This window comes from Plasmodium sp. gorilla clade G2, assembly GCF_900097015.1.
Source record: "Plasmodium sp. gorilla clade G2 genome assembly, chromosome: 14".
NCBI lineage: Eukaryota > Apicomplexa > Aconoidasida > Haemosporida > Plasmodiidae > Plasmodium > Plasmodium adleri (nom. inval.).
Genome location: NC_041706.1, coordinates 2890143 through 2909970, shown reverse-complemented (window position 1 = coordinate 2909970; position 19828 = coordinate 2890143). Strand labels below are relative to the sequence as shown.

Here is a 19828-nt window from a genome sequence, read left to right as displayed (position 1 = left end):
TCTCATTTCATTTTTCGCAAAGGAGAAAAAATTATTAACCTATATTATTTTTAGATACATATAAATTTGCCCTTTTAAATAAAAATATTCATTATTATTTACACACATAATAAACATATATAATTTTGTTATATCTTATTTGGAAAAAATGATTTTATTTTTTTGTTAATTCTTTTAAAGTTAATTCATGTAGAAAAAAATAAAATATATAAAGAAATAAAATATATAAAGAAATATACAAAAAAAAATCACAAAAGAACACATATCAACAAAATATTAGTATAATAGACAAATGGAATATTATATAATATCATAAAAATAATAAGGTAATATTTAATATATTATATAAACACATTGAATATATATATATATATATATATATATATATATTTATTTATTTATTAATCTCCTTGTTCATATATTCGATGAATTTGCTTTTTTTATGAGGGGAAAGAAGGATGTGAGTTTTTTTTGTTTTATATTTTTCAAAACATCATCTTTGGGAATATCTTCCTTTTCGCATACTTTTATTTTTTTTTTATCTGGAGATATCTCATTATTTTTAGAACCATATTTTTTGTCCATTTTAAAAAAGCTCAATAGTTCTTTTTTTAAATTGAGAAAAGGATTAAATATATTTAAAATTGTTGTTTTTTCTTTTTCATTGTAAAAAACGGTTGGTAGTATATTACAAGGTTTGATTGATTTGACAAAATTTTTTAATTCATCCAAATTTGAGTGTTCACTATAAGGAATTAAAAATATGGAAATATTATTTCTTTCATAAAATGAAAATTTTTTTACCCATCCAGTTGGTATAATATAATAAAAAGAATCGAATTCTTTTTCTATATCTTCATCTATTAAATTAAGAAATTTCCTTCTATCAAGTTTTGGAAATATATAAGAATAATTAATATCAACAATATGAATTTGTGCTTCTAATTTATTCTCTGTTATTTTATTAAGTATATGTTTGTTATGTAAAAATGATTCAATTATTTTTCTTTTCTTCTCATTCTTATAATATATTTTCATATTACAAGCATCAGACACAGATAAATATATTTTTTCTTTTCCTAAATTATATGTTCCAAAAAGAAATAATGTTTTCTTTTTTTTCTTCTCTTCTTTGTTGAATTCGTTCTGATTTGTTAATAAATCTGATGTATTCACATTATCACATATATGAATATTACAATTGTTTGTATCATTATTTATAATATTTTTAATATCTAAAACATTTTGTTTAATATTGCTAGCATGATAATCATTTATAAAAATATTATCATCATCACAAATATTATTATTATTATTATTATTATTATTTTCCATTTTAACTTTGACTGTTTGTTTCTTTTTTATATTTCTTCCCTTCTTTTCTTGCTTTTCCTCTATGCTTATCTTATTTGTTTCCAAAATATTTGATGACCTCTCTTCATCATATAGTAATCTCTTTTTGCACAAATAAATAACATAATTTATCAGATACATTTGAGGAGCAAATAAATTATTTTTTGACAATGCATACGTTGTGTCAAGATATATTGTTTTTATATAATTTTTATTTTCTGATATAATTTCATTTCTATTTTCATTGATTTTATCATCCGTTTGAATGTCTTCAAATTCTTTAAAATCCTCATGATTCCTTTTTTTTTTTTTTTTCTTATTCTTCTCTTGAATATTGTTTTGAGATTCATCTAATATACAATTCGAATCAGGCATCATTTTCTTCTCTTCTTTTATTTTAATATGTAATAAATTTTTTTCCAAATTATTATATTTATCATATATTATTTGGTCTATTGAATTAATTTGCTTTTCTTCCGTTTTTACACTCTCCCTATCATTTACAATTGTGTCACATTTAAAAGTTTCATTTTTCTTAACATGTATCTTGTGTATATTCTCATTGTTCAATATTATACCTGTTTCATTCAAATTTTTATAATCAAAAAAAAATGATATATCCTCTTCATTCTGATTAAAATATAAACATAAATCAATAAAAAGGAAATGATTAAAATAATTATCTACTTTTATAGTATCATACATATAAAATTGTTTCTTTTCTATCTTATGAATATTTAATAATAACTCTTCTACTATTTTTAAATATATATTTATAATTTCTTCTAAATTTACAAAATAGTTATCACTTTCATAAATAGGAATATTTTCATTCATATAAAAAATATTATCCTTTTCATTTGTTCTCAAAAAAGGAATATAACTATTTTCTTTTTTTTGTTTTATTTCAATTGGATTATTATCATATTCCTTAACTTCATCGTTATTTATACTTTCACTTTGATTTTCTTCTTTTTCTTTTTTTATTATATCCCAATTTAAATCCACCTTCGAATCAATAATATTCCTTCCATTTATATCAATTTTCTTTTCTTCTTTATATGTATCATCATTTATTGATTCTCTATCTATATCATGTTGTTCACCTTTTATATTCATTTCATTTTTTTTATAAGTACATAATGATATATCTTCACTATAAGATAACAATTTTTTTATCAAAAAACTATGAACATTTGAATACCTAAAATCACCTGTGTGTATAATTTTTGTTCCATTTTTAAATTCAAAATAAATTATAACTGATCCAGGACAATGATTAGCATCAATAAAAGCAACTTTAAAATTAAAAAGATAATATATCTTATTTATTTTTAAATTATGTACATATTTATCATTTACCTCAATTATATTCACTAGTAATTTTTTAGTAATTTGAGAACAAAATACATTCTCATTAAAATATTTGTTTATATTTGTATAATGGTCAGCATGAAAATGGGTTAAAAAGAAAATACGGCATATCTTCCTCTTTTCTTGATCTTCTAAAAAAAAGAAAAAAATATAAAAAATAAAAAATAAAAAATAAAAAAATAAACAAATAAAAAAATAAACAAACAAAAGGAAGCTTAAACATATACAAATGTATACAAATATATATATATATATATATATATATATATATATATATATATGGAGAATAAAAATATGAGTACATTCATATAAATGTATTCATAAATAAGAAAAAATCACCACATACAACATCAGATACACACAAAAGGTACAAATAAAATATACAATATATATATATATATTTTAATTGATCATACCGCTAATGCGAAGAGCTTCTCTTTTTTTCGTATAAGGAAACTTATCTATTATAATCAGAGGGTCATTTTTAATTTCATGTATGTTATCCTCAACCATTTACAAGATATATACTTTTTTTCATAATATATAATCCTTTTTTTTTTTTTTTCTGTTTTTCTACCTATTTTTTTTTAAAATCAATAAAAGCTAAAAGAGAAAGGGTGAAGCAACAATAAGAAGGAACAACATAAAAGAACAAAAAAAAAAAAAAAAAAAGAGAGAGAGAGAAAGAAAAAAAAAAAAAAATGTTAAGAATGGGATAAAAATGGTAAAAAAAAAAAAAAAAAAAAAAATACCTCCTTTTAACTTTATTTCATAATAGCCAACATTATTGTTACATATTTTGACAGATATATTTTTATTAGGAAAGAAAATAAAATTAAATAAAAAGATTTATAATCAATAAGTCATTTATTTTATAAAAATTAAAAAAACTTAACTTTATACTAAGTAATGCTTTATATATAAAACCAAAAATTTTTATTATATTTGATCCCATGATTAATAATATATATATATATATATATATAATTACACCTTATAATTTTACACTTACACATATATATATTATATTTATGTCATATATATATTTCCTCACTTTATAAAATAACGTGAAATATAATATAAATAATATTGCACTGTATTATTAATTCCTGCATATATATATATTATATATATTATAACATTCTTTTATTATGAACCAAAATAAATAGAAGAAAAAACCTCAATAAGATTATTAAAATATATTTATTATATTACCCTAAAATCATATATATATATATATTAACATAAGACCATATTTTATTACATAACTATCATTTTTAAAACATATATAAATGAACATCAATGTATATTTACTTACACATATATTTTTCTTTCAATTCTTTTTTGTAAGTTTAAATATACACACCCCATTTGCTTTATTGAAAAACTACTTGTTTTTTTAAAGCTTATTAGAAAAAACGAAAAAGGTATTATAAGTAAAAACACATTTATTATATATATAATATTTTATATGTTGTATAAAATATATTTCAAATTATTTTTTTTCTATATATAATTATTATATAATAATATTTTTAGCATAGAAATCATAAAATATGTATAAAAATTCATTCAAAGAAATCCAAAAAAAAAAAAAAAACATCCTTTTAAAATATATATAAAATAAATAAAAATATATATATATTCCCATTATAGGTTTTATTTTATTTTATTTTTTTATGATATTAATAATTTCTTATTTTTATATTTAGATATGTTTTATATTTCACTTTACTTCAATTTCAATGCTGTAAATAGAAATATTATCGTTTAAGAATTATATAAAAATTAAAAGTATTATAATTAATAACACCTATAATATTATAAAAATATTTTTTATATTTTTAATATATTTATTTTTTCCTTATTATTTTGTTGTCTTTGATTCTTTCCTTTTTCTATGCACCAAAAAAAAAAAAAAAATGAATTCATTTTTGATTCTATACTAATAAAATCTCTTATAAAATTATTTAAAAAAAAGGAGTAAAAAAGAAAACAATCTTAATTAAATATATTTTTTTTAAGACAGGAATATTATTTATAAACATTGTAAAATATGGAACATTAGGTCAAATAAATAAATTTATACACAAAAAAAAATATATATATATATTTTTTTTCTCTCTTTTTTTTTCTTTTTTCTCTTTTTTTTTTTTAAACCTTTCTATAATTTTTTAAATATTTCAATTCATTTTAAATATATAGCACAATAATATATACTATGTAGTTATATTAAAAATATTATTTAAACATATATTTTTTTTCTAGTGAATTTCCTTTTTTCATATCACACCTATGAAGGATTCTTTTTTCTTTTATTTGTATAATACAACCAGTATGATAAAAAAATGAATGATGAAAATATAAATAACTTAATACAAAAAATTGGTAAAAAGAGAAAAAAAAAAAAATAGCAAACATTTTAAAATAGATAATGTATTATATAATTTTTTTCCTATATATATTTTCTTCATAATCTTCATTTTCTTTTATTTCTTTTTTCATAAACAAATATATATAGGCCATAACATAAATGATATTAGAGATAGGTCTATGATAATGCTCATACAAAAATATGAAAAGAATATAATCAAAGATATAGATTTAAAAAAAAGAAATTATTTTTTTTATATGATTCTTCATTATATCAATGATAGAAACGCATTTATATCTTTAAAAAATTTGGGAGATATTCTGTTATTTTTAAGATGTATTATAAAGGTATATACAAAAATAAAAATAAAATAATATACATATTGGAATTATTTAATTATTCTATTTTATAATATAATTATTTTAATAGTGTATATTATATTCTTCCCTTAATTATTCTATTTTATATTATTTTTTTTGTTGTATATATGTGATTAAAAAAATATTTATATTTATATCAATCCATATTGTATATAGAATTAATATTATTTATGCAAAACATACACACATATATTAAATATATATATATATAATATATAGCTAATGCATATGTATATAGAAATATGTATAATACACCTTAAATATTTTTATTAAAATATATTTATATGAATAAATATAAAAATTTTTTTTTTTTTTTTTTTTTTTAAACCTTCAATTATATACAATTAAATATATATACATATAAATAAATATATAAAATTTATATATTTATACATATTTATACATATATATACATATTTACATTTACATTTACATTTACATTTCATTTTATCCCCTTTTGCCCTTCACCTTTCAGTTTTTTTTCACTTTTTTTTCATTTTTTTTTTTTTTTTTTTTTTTCTTTTTTATTTTGTAGGATGAAGATATTAAAAAAAAATTCGAAAATTTGGATATAAACAAATTCATTAATGAATTTTTAATTCACTTTAAAAACAATGAAGAAAAATACAAGTCAAATAATTCTATTAACTGTCGAAAAAGTATACCATATGATAATATAGTATCAACAAAAGATGATGAGAATACTGAAAAAAGTATTCATCAATCTAGTATTTCAGATAGTCATAAGGAATATATTCAAGTTGTTCATATTTTGAATGAACTCAATAATATATATAATAATACAGATAACATAATTGATGATGATAATCAAACAGAAATGAATAATGATAAGAATATTAGTACACATGTAGCTAATAACATTCCTAATAATATTCCTTTAGCATATGATACACATGATGTAATCCAAAAAAAATATGAAACTAATAATATAATAATTTGTGATAACAAACAAGAAATGGAAGAACACAAATCACAAGATAAGGTGTCAAAAAATAGTACATTAAATATCGATAGTTATGATACAACCCCCAAGAAAAATGATCAAAATTATAATAATATAGAGAAAAAAATGAATAATACATACAATGAAAGTGATCATACAAATTCATCCAGAACTTTTAATATAAATCCATTGGATGAAAAAGATATAGAAAATATTAATCAAATAATGAAAAAAAATAATTATATTAATATATTTACAAAAAATAATTATTTATGTACTGATGATTTTGAATATTATAATAATTTATATATTCTTAAAAATCAAATATATCAATATAGTATTTATTTATTATTGAATTATAAAAAATATAAAGCAAATAAAATAAAAACAGATAACCATGTATTATTATATACCATAAAACAAGAGACAGAACACAAAAATATATATGACGATATGGAACCTATATATAATACATATATATTTTCTTACTTATATAATTTTTTTGACACCTTTGAAATGTTTAAAAAAAATTTCTTAGACATAAATAAAATAATGTGTAATCATAAAAATATTCTTCTAAATAATAACACTACAGATAAGGATCAAAGAAATAATAAATTAATAAACAATAATACAATAAAAAAAAAGACAAGTAATAATTCTATAGATGTATCACCCACAGGTATAAAAAAAAATAGTAATAATAATAATAATAATATTCATATTGATTCTAAAAATATATACAGGTATCCAACACAAGAGGATCAATATAAAAATATACATATATATTTATATAATAAAAATATATATTATAAAATTAACAATTTTGTGAATAAGATAAATATTCTTTGTTATCACACACAGATGAAATATAATTATATGGAATTATTAGGTATGAATATAATAAAAAAAAAAATTAGTGTTGATGATTTTATATATATGCATAAAGAGATACATAAAATATTAAATGAATACATATATATATTTAATAAAGATTTATTTTTATTTAATTATAAATTTTTATATACACTTTCATATAATATACATTATATATATAAAAATTATATACAAAATAAAAATAATATAACTAATGATTTTTATCATATTCATAATATTTTAAACAACTTATCATATATAATATATATTATAGTATATAGTTTATATAATAATATAAATAAAGGATGTCTTTGTAATAGTATATGTAATATATATTTAAATAATTTTTTTTTTCTACTTATACAAAATTTATTTTATATGTTATTACTTTTTAATAATTATCATAAAAATAATGAAAATATTGTAAAAAATCATGAAAATAATTTCTCCAATTTTATAATATCATCCAATCAAGTTGACAACCAAAATGATATATCTAAATTTTTCAAAACAAAAGAAAAACAAAATATCATTTTATTAAATAATATTAACAATTTTTATTTTAATAAATTGAAAAAAAAAATTCAAGGTAATGATTATCATGATTCAAATATGATAATTTATCAAAATGATATATATCAATATTTATTTGTAACAAAAAATAGTTGCATATATTTTTTTAAGTTTATCATTTTTTATATATTAGAAATATTAAAAAATAGTTATTTCAAAATATATCTTGTACGTAAAAATTGTTCTACATTAAATTTCCCTCTAGACAATTTTATAATGATATATGACTTCTTATATAATATATTAATTCATTATTTCAATGATAAGAAAAAAATAATTGATCAGCATTTTCAAGTCTTTTTAAATTATATCAAAGAAATTCATAAGTATGACAAAATAAACAATCAAAATGAAAAAAATTATAACCATAACAATCATAACAATAATATTGCTTATAATAATAATATGATAAATAAAAAAAAAAACAATTTAAAAGAAATTTTAAAAAACAATTATCATATCAAAAATTATACATCTGATGAATATTATTCAAATGTACATAAATCATCATTACATATTCACAATTCATCATATCTTTCAGATGTATCAAAACATAGCTCGTCATCAAATGATTCTTATTCATATACAAATTCAAGAAAAGATATGAATAGATTTTGTACTATTGATTTTCTTTCTGATAAGTCTAATATCTACAAATATACATATAAATATACTAAGAAACAAATAGAAATATTAAGAATATTATGTATATTTATTAATTATACTCCTGTATCTTTTATATTAATGAAAAAAATAAACCTAAAATTTGTACATGTTCTTAAATCGTTCTTATTTGATATTAATTTGAATATATATAATAATGAGCTTTTGTATTTTTTGAAAATTTTTTTTTTTTTCTATGATAAGGAAGTATATAATCAGTATAATGATTTTCTCTCATATTATTATGTATTAGTAAATATGTTTTTTATAGATATGGGCGATGAATCTATTGACCATGATAAAAAATATGAAACAACAAATTATCATAATAATAATAATTATTATCATTTTAATATTGATGGGGAAGATCAAATAAATTATCACATAGAATATAACAACATGGACACCTTAAATGAATATAATAGCTCACATAATAACAATGAATCAGATATATTTACTTTTCTCAATATTTATCATAATATATTTCATTTCTTTTTCTTTTTACCTACCAACTATTTTACCTTGAATAATTTCGTCTATAAATATTTCAGTACTTTTGATGGATATCAAAATATGGATCAAATGAGAAATACCCCTATATTAATAAATCACAACGAAAAATATGTTAAAAATGAAATAAATGAAATAGAAAAAATAGAAAAAATAGACAAAATAGATGAAATAGATGGTATAAATCATACAAATAATACAAATAATATATGTGTATCACATACTTTAAACAAATCCAATAGCATATACAATTTTAATAGTTCCTTATATCCATTTTATACATTTAATATGCATAATAATAAAAATTCTGAAGAAATGTATTCCCAACCCTTTCAAGTTATATTATATAAAAAATTAAGACAAAATGTAAAATGTCCTGATAAGAATAATGATATTAATAGTGATGATCTAAAAAATGATGTTCCTTCAATAAAAAACTTTGCTATATTTTCCTCAAAATTTATCCAAAATATTATTAATGTATTAATAGATAATAAATTAAAAGTTTTATTTAATAGTTTCCTTTTATTATCATCAGAATATAATTCCTTTTCAAATTATATCAGTATAGATAATAAAATAACTAATAATTATCAATATATAGTTTATACTTTAAAGGATGTTAATAAAATGAATATATTAAGATTAAATAATAATTTTCAGTATATCAATTATAATAATATAACAGATACAAAATATATCAAATTGTTTAAGAATTTTATTTTACTTTTACATAATATTATTTCAATAATTTATAGTTACAATAATGAACTGATTTATTTCTTTTTTAATTTTGTTTTCAATATTAATGACGAGCAAACGAAGCTTTTATCGAATGGTTGCAATAAGAATAATAAAGAGCAACCTTTAAATTATATAGAGAATCATGACAATTTTTATGACGAAAAAAATGATACATGTGACAAAAATGTATATTCCTTTAATTACAATAAAAATATAAATAAAAAAATAAAAAATAATCACCCTAATGACAATAATGATTATAATGATGATAATGATGATAATAATGATACCTATTATTATAACAGTTGGAATAAATACCATAAAAATGATGATAAAAAAAAAAAAGAAACTGTTGACATAAAAGATGTGAGACATAATTTTTTTAATACCAATGAACATAATGATATAAATGACGAAATAAAAGAAATAGCCCTAATTAATAAAAATGGAAACAATTATATAAATATTTATGAAAAAAATGATATAGTTGAAAATACAACAAATAATTTATACGATATAGAAAATAAATTATCATACAATATGCAAGAATCTTCATCTTCTAATATATTTTTAACGTCTTATCAAATAAACGAATTTATTGATATTATTTATGAAATATGCATATATAGTAAAAAAAAAGATATAAGAGATTATTACATTGGTTATATAATCGAAAATATTAAAAACAAATTAACTGATCTATTGAATAAGATTAAAACTATTCATATAATTAATGAACAAAGAAATATTCTATCTCATATTAAAATGTTTTCTAGAGTTATGTTATTTCTATTTTTTGTTAAAAAAAAATATATCATATTATATGAACAGTGTGTATACAATAATTTTCACTTTTTATATGAACATTATTTTTATCCGTCAATTTTTAATCAAGAAAAACGAGAGCATATTTGTATGAATGACGATACTATTAAACAGAAAATATTCTTTTATGAGCACATTTTTTTAAATATACATAATGTATATTTCTATTTGTTTCAAAAAAAAAAGAAAAAAAGAACATTCTCTCTAAAAATTTTTTGGAGAGCATATCATAATTTTCAGATGCAATTTAAAAAAGAGCAATTCATAAATGAAGAAGATAATATGCAAAAAGGGGTAGAAGAAAGAAATATATATGGCCTTAATGACATATCACAGGACAGAACAAATACATCCAACAACAACAATAATAATAATAATAATAATAGTAATAGTAATAGTAATAATTTTAATGTAAGTAAGGAAAAAGATGTAGGTGCTAGCAAAAAAAAAGGTAAAGACCAAAATTATACTAATATATTTAAATATTCGAGTGACTGGAATTATAATACAAATGTATTAAATATTTATATAACAGATTTTTTAAATAAAGAATGTATATATGATGAAAAAATACTTACAGATATGTTATCAAATGTATGTATTCATAGTAAAAATGAAGATGGCTCATTAGATCTATTTAATTATATTATATTATATATACTAAGAAATTGTACTACTTCTAATATATATAATGATGAAGAAAAAAAAAAAAATTACGAAAATTTCCTTGTTCTTATTTATAATAAAATATTATATTTGTATTTTAAATTATTAAAAGAAATTCTACTTAAAGAACAAACTAATATATATAATATTGAAATATTTATATATCTCTTAAAAATTATAATACTACTACTTATAACAAATAATAGAAGTAGCAATATATGTAAAAAAATATATCACAACAAATACTTTTTTTTATCACACATATATTGTTTCTTTTTTTATGATAATGAAATTATTAGAATATTGTCTTTTAGTTTAACTTTTTATTTAATATTTGATGAAAAAATATTACTTTTATATAAGTATCGAATTTTTCAAGAGCCCTATTATTTATTCCCATCTGATAAAGATAATTCGAATGTATATAAAAATAAGGATAAAGACACAAAGGGATATATGAATAAACCAACAGATTCACCTATACTTAATATAGACAAGGTATCTGTTGTAAGAAAAAATTCACAACATTATAAAAATTCTATAATTGAAGAAATAAATGTTAATGATTTATCTGTATATATGCCATATGGTGATCACAAAGATGAAGAATGTAATATTTATAGTGACAATAAATATAATGATGATATTCATAATTTTAAGAATGTCAATAGCAACATAAATAATATGAATAACCTATATAATATACCATATGTCAAAAAAAACGATGTAACATTCTTTAACTTAAATATTTATGGAACATATAAAAAAAAAAAAAAAATAATAAAAGATTCTACGTTCGCTCTAAATAATGATATTAACATTAATTTGAATAATTCTATAGAGACATCTTTTTATAATATAGAAAACAAAATTGTATTTTTTGTTCCTTTATGGTTATATAAAAAATTACAAGGAAATAATTTTTTATTCATAATAAAAAAATTAAAGTCTTTTTTTTTCTTTACTACAAAGTTTAGTTATTTACATATGTTTCATGATTCAACAAGAAATAAAAAAGAAAAGGAATTATCATTTTTTAATGGAATATATAATAACAATAATTTATTTATGTCATTTTATTTATTTATAAATAAATATTTCTATTTATTATTACAAAATATTAATAATGATTCGAAAGAAAAATCAGATCATATTTTATATAATAGTATATCTGAACCATTCCAAAATGCTAATTACAATATATACAAATCAACTTATTATAATATAAATAATGAAGAAAAAATATGTACTAATAAACATTCTTATTTTTTTATAAATATAAAATGTTATTTTAATATAAAAGAAAAAAAACAAAGAGAGAAAAAATTACATAATATATGTAACACATTAATACAAATAAAGGAATTCCCTCCTATAAACGATTCAATATATGATAATATAAATTTTGTATATATATATAATTTAAAGCGTCTTTTTGATTTTTTAAATATATCCTATATACAATTAATATGTGTTAATAAAAATAAAATACAGGAGGAATATGAAGATGAAAATTATTATTCCGAGCTGAGTAAAGACAATAATAATTATAAAAATGAATATAATATAAAAAAAGTATCTGTAAATGGTTACAAATATGAAGGAGAGAAGAAGCAAAGAAAATATATATATGAATTATTCGACCAAGATTATACTCCTATATTAGAAGTAATAAATTTTGTATACACAGAAATGTTTCCTTATATGAATAAGTTAACCTTTTTCATATATAATAAAATAATAGAGACTTATAAAAATCAAGATCACCATCAAAATGATAATAATAATAATAATAATAATAATAATCAATATGATAGTCAAAATGATATCCAACATAATAACAATTTTGAATATAATGAAAACATAAGTATACACAAATATATGATATTACTAGAATATTTTATCTATATATTAGATATGTGTCTATATATACATTTATTATTAAAACATCAAGAAAATAAAATCCATATATATAATAATATAACCAAATTTAATACCCAAAATATAGATTTATGTCTTTTTATTTATAAATTATTATATATATCTATTAATACAAATCTTTTAAAAAATATCATTTCTAACTTTTCATTAAATGTTATATATAATTTTTTACAAATTAATAAAAATTATTATCTCCAAATGAAAAATAATTTTTATAAGAATTATGATCATTTTATAAACATTGATTCAACTCAAGAAAATGATGAAGAAAATAAAAATTATGAAAATGAATTATTAATAAAAAATGAAATATACAATAAAAAAAAAAATGAAGAATCACAAATGAATATATCCATACTGTTTAATTTTTTGTTTTTTATCCTTTCAAAATATAGTAAAAATAATATTAAGAAGAAAAAAAAATATATACATATAGAATCAAATAATTTAGGACAACAACATAATAATAATATTTATTCAAATATAATTAATGTGTATGAACTTGAAAAAAGTATAGATGTAGAAAATGTTACATTTCAAAGTCATGAAAAAGAATATCTTAAAATAGATATATTCTTCTTAAAAAATATTTTATGTATGTTACATGTATTTTTTACAAGAGGTATTTATTTAGATATCCATATGATAAATAATGATATCTCTTATATGAATATAAATATTCTTATTCAACATCAATATAAATTATTTATGAACAAAAATAATATTAATCTTTTAAAAGAAAAAATAAAAAAGCAAAAAAAAGAAAATATAAACAATAATAATAAAAACAACACATTTAGTAGTAATGTCACATCGTCACATCAAAATTTTTATAGTGATAATTCTATTAATAATTTAGTAACAAATAATACACAAAATATAAATGATATGAAAGATATGAATGATATTAAATATATGTATGATATTAAATATTTAGACATATTCAGAAAACTTTTTTTAAATAATAATTATATGAAAATATTTATCAACTTTTGTAATATCTATAATGATATAATTATTGAATCTTTATATATACAATTATTACTTTTTTTTTTTAAATATATGATACAAAGTTTATCATATGAACTATCAAAAGAATATACTAAAAACTTTTTTTGTCCTACCACTAGACACATACTGGTTTATTTCTTAAAATATTATATGATAGACAAAGAGATTTGTAAATTTTTAAAAAAATTTTATTTCATAATTTTAAAATACGTCATCTATATACAGAATATAAACATGGAACAAGCAAAAAAAGATGAACCATATGTAAATAAAGAGGATAAAAGTGATGAACAAAATGTAAATAATAATAATAATAGTAATACTAGTAATAGTAATAGTAATAGTAATAGTAATAGTTGTAGTTATGATATAAACAAGTATAATTATATATTAAAAGATGAAGATGTATACAAAAATTATTGTAAATTATTTTATGAATATACTATAAATAAATATAGAAACATACAACATTCATTAACAAAAAAAAGTTGTATAAACAAGATAGAAAAAAATGATTATCAAAATTTAGATACACAAAATAATATATATATAAATAATAATATATCTTCTGAAACATTATATAAAAATATTTTTAATGATCAAAATTGTTTAAAAAGAAATTCAAGTATCAATAAAAACAATATTTGTATGATTCATCTATATTGTACTAATTGTAAAGAAATCAAAATTTTATATTTATCTATTATTAAACTTTTAAGTTTTTCATTAGATCATTTCCCTTTTTTTTTTTTCATCTCCAATAATCATAAAGAAGAAAAAATTAATAAAGAAATACAAAATAAAAAAAAAGAAAAATGTAATGATAATATTGTCTTTTTATGTGAACAGATATTTTATTTTTTAAATAAAAAAAATATTTATAAAAATTATTCAAAAATGTATACCTCATCATGTTATCAGAAATATTTTATTAAAATTTTTATCAAGTTGTTATATTGGGATGAACAACAAACAATGAATAATTTACATAAATATGAAATATATATTTTAAAAAATAATCATCACAAAAATATATATGACCATCATAATAACAATATTGATAGCCACACTAAAGAATTCAATAACTGTATAAATATATCTGAACAAAAAGATAATCATAAAAAGAAAAACATAGAGAATAATAATATTAATAATAATATTAATAATAATAATAATAATATTAATAATAATAATAATAATAAATCTTTCACTTACAACCATATTAATAATTATTATATTATGAACAACATTAAATACAATATTAGAAATCCTAATCATATTTATTCTAAAAATCTTACACAAGATAATATATTTTATATAGATAACTTCCTTAATTTAATATTAATAAATAAATACAAAAACGAATATAATATTTTTAATAGAATTAATGATAAAATTTATTATTATATATTAATTGTAAGTATATGCTATAAAGATAAAAATTTTTTATCTCTTCTACTTTCTAAATATGAATCATTTTATGAAGAGTATAATGATCTTCTACAAAAATATTTAAAATATGTTATAAATAATAAAAGCTTTATGAATATCAAAAAAATAAAAAATGAAAAAATGATACATAAATTATTATATATTTTTCTATCTTATATATATATTTATTTAAATGATTTATATAATATTTTCTTTACACAAATAAAAAATTCATTAACATTGCCCTCTTTCTTTAATAATATTATTTATATAAACTCTGAAAAAAATAAAAAACAAAGACATTCTTCCTATAATATAACAAATGAAGAGATCAAAAATATTAGGAATCATGACACAATCATAAATAATCATAATGTTTATACAATATATACATTTTATCAAAATCTCATAAAAAAAAACAAAAACTGGAATCAATTCTTAGATAACTATATTGATGATAAAATAAAAAATGTTGTCATTAATAATATTTTTCATAATAATATTATATATTTATTTATACTTTATATTATAAATGATAATAAATATGTTATAAAAGAAAATAAAACAAGTCATGAACAGGAACACGATCATTATAATTCCTGTAACACAATAAAAAAAAAAATTTTTGAAAAATTATATAAAAAGGAAGATACAAATATTCAAAACAATTGCACAAATGAGCAAAATAAAAATAAACAAGATAAACATAATATATGTAATAATATAAATAATATAGACAACTCATATTCTATGTGTAATACAAATAATATACATATAATATGTAATACACAACATAATAATAACCTATATCAATATATTAATCATTCTACTTACGATATTTATAAACAGGGTGTCATGTATTCTACCTCTCATATTGAAGAAAGTAATAAAACATTTGTAAATAAAATCACAATAAATATTATATTATTTTTTCTTTTATTCTTTTATGATTATTATTCGAATAATTATAAAATCAAAGAAAATATATTAATACAAATATGTAGACACATCATAGAGCATTTTTCAACTTTGTTTAATCATGATTTTTTCCTTATACATGAAATATATAAAGAACTACTGAATTTAAAAAGAGAAATAAAAAAAAAAACAATTATTGTTGATAAAAATAACCCCATAAAAAATTATATCACTAATCTTAAAAGTAATAATGATAGCAATTTGATCATTCCAAAAAAAAAAAACGAATTACAGGTAGAAGCAAATATTTGTACACCTAAAAAATTTAGCAATTATTTAAAAAGGAAGGATAAAAAAATTGTAAGTTCTATTTCACTGGATAGGAATAAAAAAAAAATGGTTCCCTTAAAAAATAAAGAGCAACACGAACAAAATGATAAAAATTATATAAATGATAAAAATTATATAAATGATATAAATAAAAATAATAATAATATTAATAATGATGATAAAGAGAAGGAAAATATTAATAATCTTATAGATAGACACATATATATACTATTCAATATAAAGGAAAGATTTAAGAGAGATAAAAAACTTTTATTTTTATATACAATAAATTCCTTTAGAATAATACAAATATATAACAGTATTTCAAATATTATATTTAAATATAAATATATTTCCATATTGTTAAGAAAATTACGTTATTTTACAAACAAAGATATATTAAAATATATTTCGAGTTGTATACAATTTTATTTGAGTGATAAGATAAAAGAAGAATATTGTCATTCCTCTTTATTTTTTTTTAAAAATAATATTAATAATTTCGATATAGAAATCGGATATTTTTCATATATATATATACATAATTTTTTTCATTTTTTATCTTGTTATCTATTGTATGATATAAATACTTTATATAAATTTTGTTCTAATGAATTTAATTGTATAGATATTCTTAATAATTATGTAAAGGATTTATTACAACTACAAAATGAATATGGTATATATATATGTATGGTCATATTAAACTTTTATTTAATTCTTATGAATACTTACTTTTTTGACTTTTCATTTTATGAAAAACATTTACATTTTATAAATCAAGAAATAGACATTGACGATCCATCAAAAAGAGAAGATATAAAACTGAAAAATTATATAATAAATAATTTGAAAAATGATAAAAGAACAAAAGATATTGGAACAAATAAATTACAAATGTCAAATGAGAATATCACATATTACTCATGTATTAAAAAATTATACAGCCAATTTAATAAATCCAAATTTTTACATTTTTTAGTTAACTATATTATAAATAATATTAGCAATATAAATAATATCAATATTAATACAAATATAAGTACAAATATAAATACAAATTTATGTCCATATAGCAATATAAATGTTCATAATAATAATAATTGTTGTAATAATCGTAAGAGCAATTATGTTCATGTGAATAAAAACAGAACAGATAAAGAAAGAGACAAAAACATTTTGTTTATTTTATTACAATTTATTAGTTACAATATGATTTTTATAGATAACAAAAATGATATATATAAATTATGCAATGTATTAATAAAATTTTTAAAAGAAAAAAAAAAAAAAGAAGAAGAAGATGATATATCAATATTAATTTGTTATTATTATATTATTCTTTTCTTCAATTCATGTTTTATAAATTGCACATCTATAGACGAACGTTTAATAAATCTTTTACTTAATGTTGATAAGAATGATAATTTGTGGTTTAATTTTATTTTCATGTCACCAAAACAAATGAAAAGAATCCATAATCAAAATAAGAAAAAAATATTAATATTAATAAAATTTTCTATTTTACATATGTATTTATTATTGTTAAAAAATAAAACCATTTTTAAAAAATCTATATTATATATATCAAGTGATATCAACATTTATTTTGTCTTTATATATATACTTAATGAAATATATGAATACTTTAAAAATATAAATATAATACAAAATATCAAAAAGATTGAACAAGAAGATAAAAATAAAAACAAAACGAAAAATATAAATCTATCATCTATATATAAAACTTTTAATATGAATAATAATGAAATGATAGATGAACAAAATGTTATATATAATTATAATGAAAAAATAATACAAAATGATTATTTAATTAATACATATAATTTAAATCATACTACATCTACAGAACAATTGAATGAAAAAGAAAATAAAAATATGAAATATTTTTATTTATATTGTGAACTCTTAGTTATATTAACTGATATTATAAAAATATTAAATAATAATGATTTTAATAAATATATAACAATTCAACATAATAAAGATAAAGAATCTTTAATTACACAATTTATAAACTTATATTCAAAAATTAAAAAAGAACTCATATATATAAATCAATTAATTAAATTAATAAAATATACTATACTTATACACCCATTAATGATACATATACATATATTACATCAATTTTATTTGTCAATATATATAAAAGAATATTATTTTTTCCATAAATCATTTTTTAAATATGATATTTTTATGACAGATTATATAAACATCATTAAAAATAAAAGAAAGGCATTCATTCATAAGGAAAATAATATAAATAAGGAGAATAATATATATAAAGACAATAATTATAATAAAGACAATCAAAGTAATAATGTTCATAATATAGATAATATCCAAATTGTATGCAACGCAACGCAATACAAATATAATAATAATAATAAATTAATTACAAATAAAAATGTATCAATTGCAAATATGCATTCTTCCAATAAGTCAGATAATTCGTGTGAACAACAAAATAATGATAATAAAAATAGGAACAATTCTAATATAACTCGATGGAAGAATGATTTGAATAAAGAAAGAATTAATTTTTATTTATTTTTTAATACTCCTAAAAATTATAATTTCCAAATAAATAATTTATGTTCTTCAATGATACAGAATGAATATCATGATTCTCTTAATAAATATTTCTCGACCATTTTTCAACCAACAAATGGTGACCCTTCAAATTGTTTAAAATATGATAATGAGCAAATAAAAATATATGTTGACTATATATATGATAGTGTTAATTATGCTTTAAAGTTTTTCAACACAATATAAAAATGAAATAATATAAATAAATAAAAATATAAATATATATATATATATATATATATATATATATATATATGTGTGTGTGCTTGTGTGTATGTA

At 17.4% G+C, this 19828-nt stretch overlaps 2 protein-coding genes across 2 annotated transcripts; one reads left to right on the top strand and one right to left on the bottom strand.

Annotated features, from left to right (window-relative positions):
* Positions 1–414: 414 nt before the first annotated feature.
* Positions 415–3240, bottom strand: PADL01_1474100 (DNA repair metallo-beta-lactamase protein, putative; the record flags this gene model as incomplete). Its single annotated transcript, XM_028685054.1, has 2 exons — positions 415–2858; positions 3144–3240. 2 exons carry the CDS (start codon positions 3238–3240, stop codon positions 415–417), a joined length of 2541 nt encoding a protein of 846 aa, XP_028541071.1.
* Positions 3241–5075: 1835 nt separating this feature from the next.
* Positions 5076–19735, top strand: PADL01_1474000 (conserved Plasmodium membrane protein, unknown function; the record flags this gene model as incomplete). Its single annotated transcript, XM_028685053.1, has 3 exons — positions 5076–5115; positions 5249–5448; positions 6017–19735. The coding sequence occupies 3 exons, from the start codon at positions 5076–5078 to the stop codon at positions 19733–19735; spliced, it is 13959 nt and encodes a 4652-aa protein (XP_028541070.1).
* Positions 19736–19828: the final 93 nt, after the last annotated feature.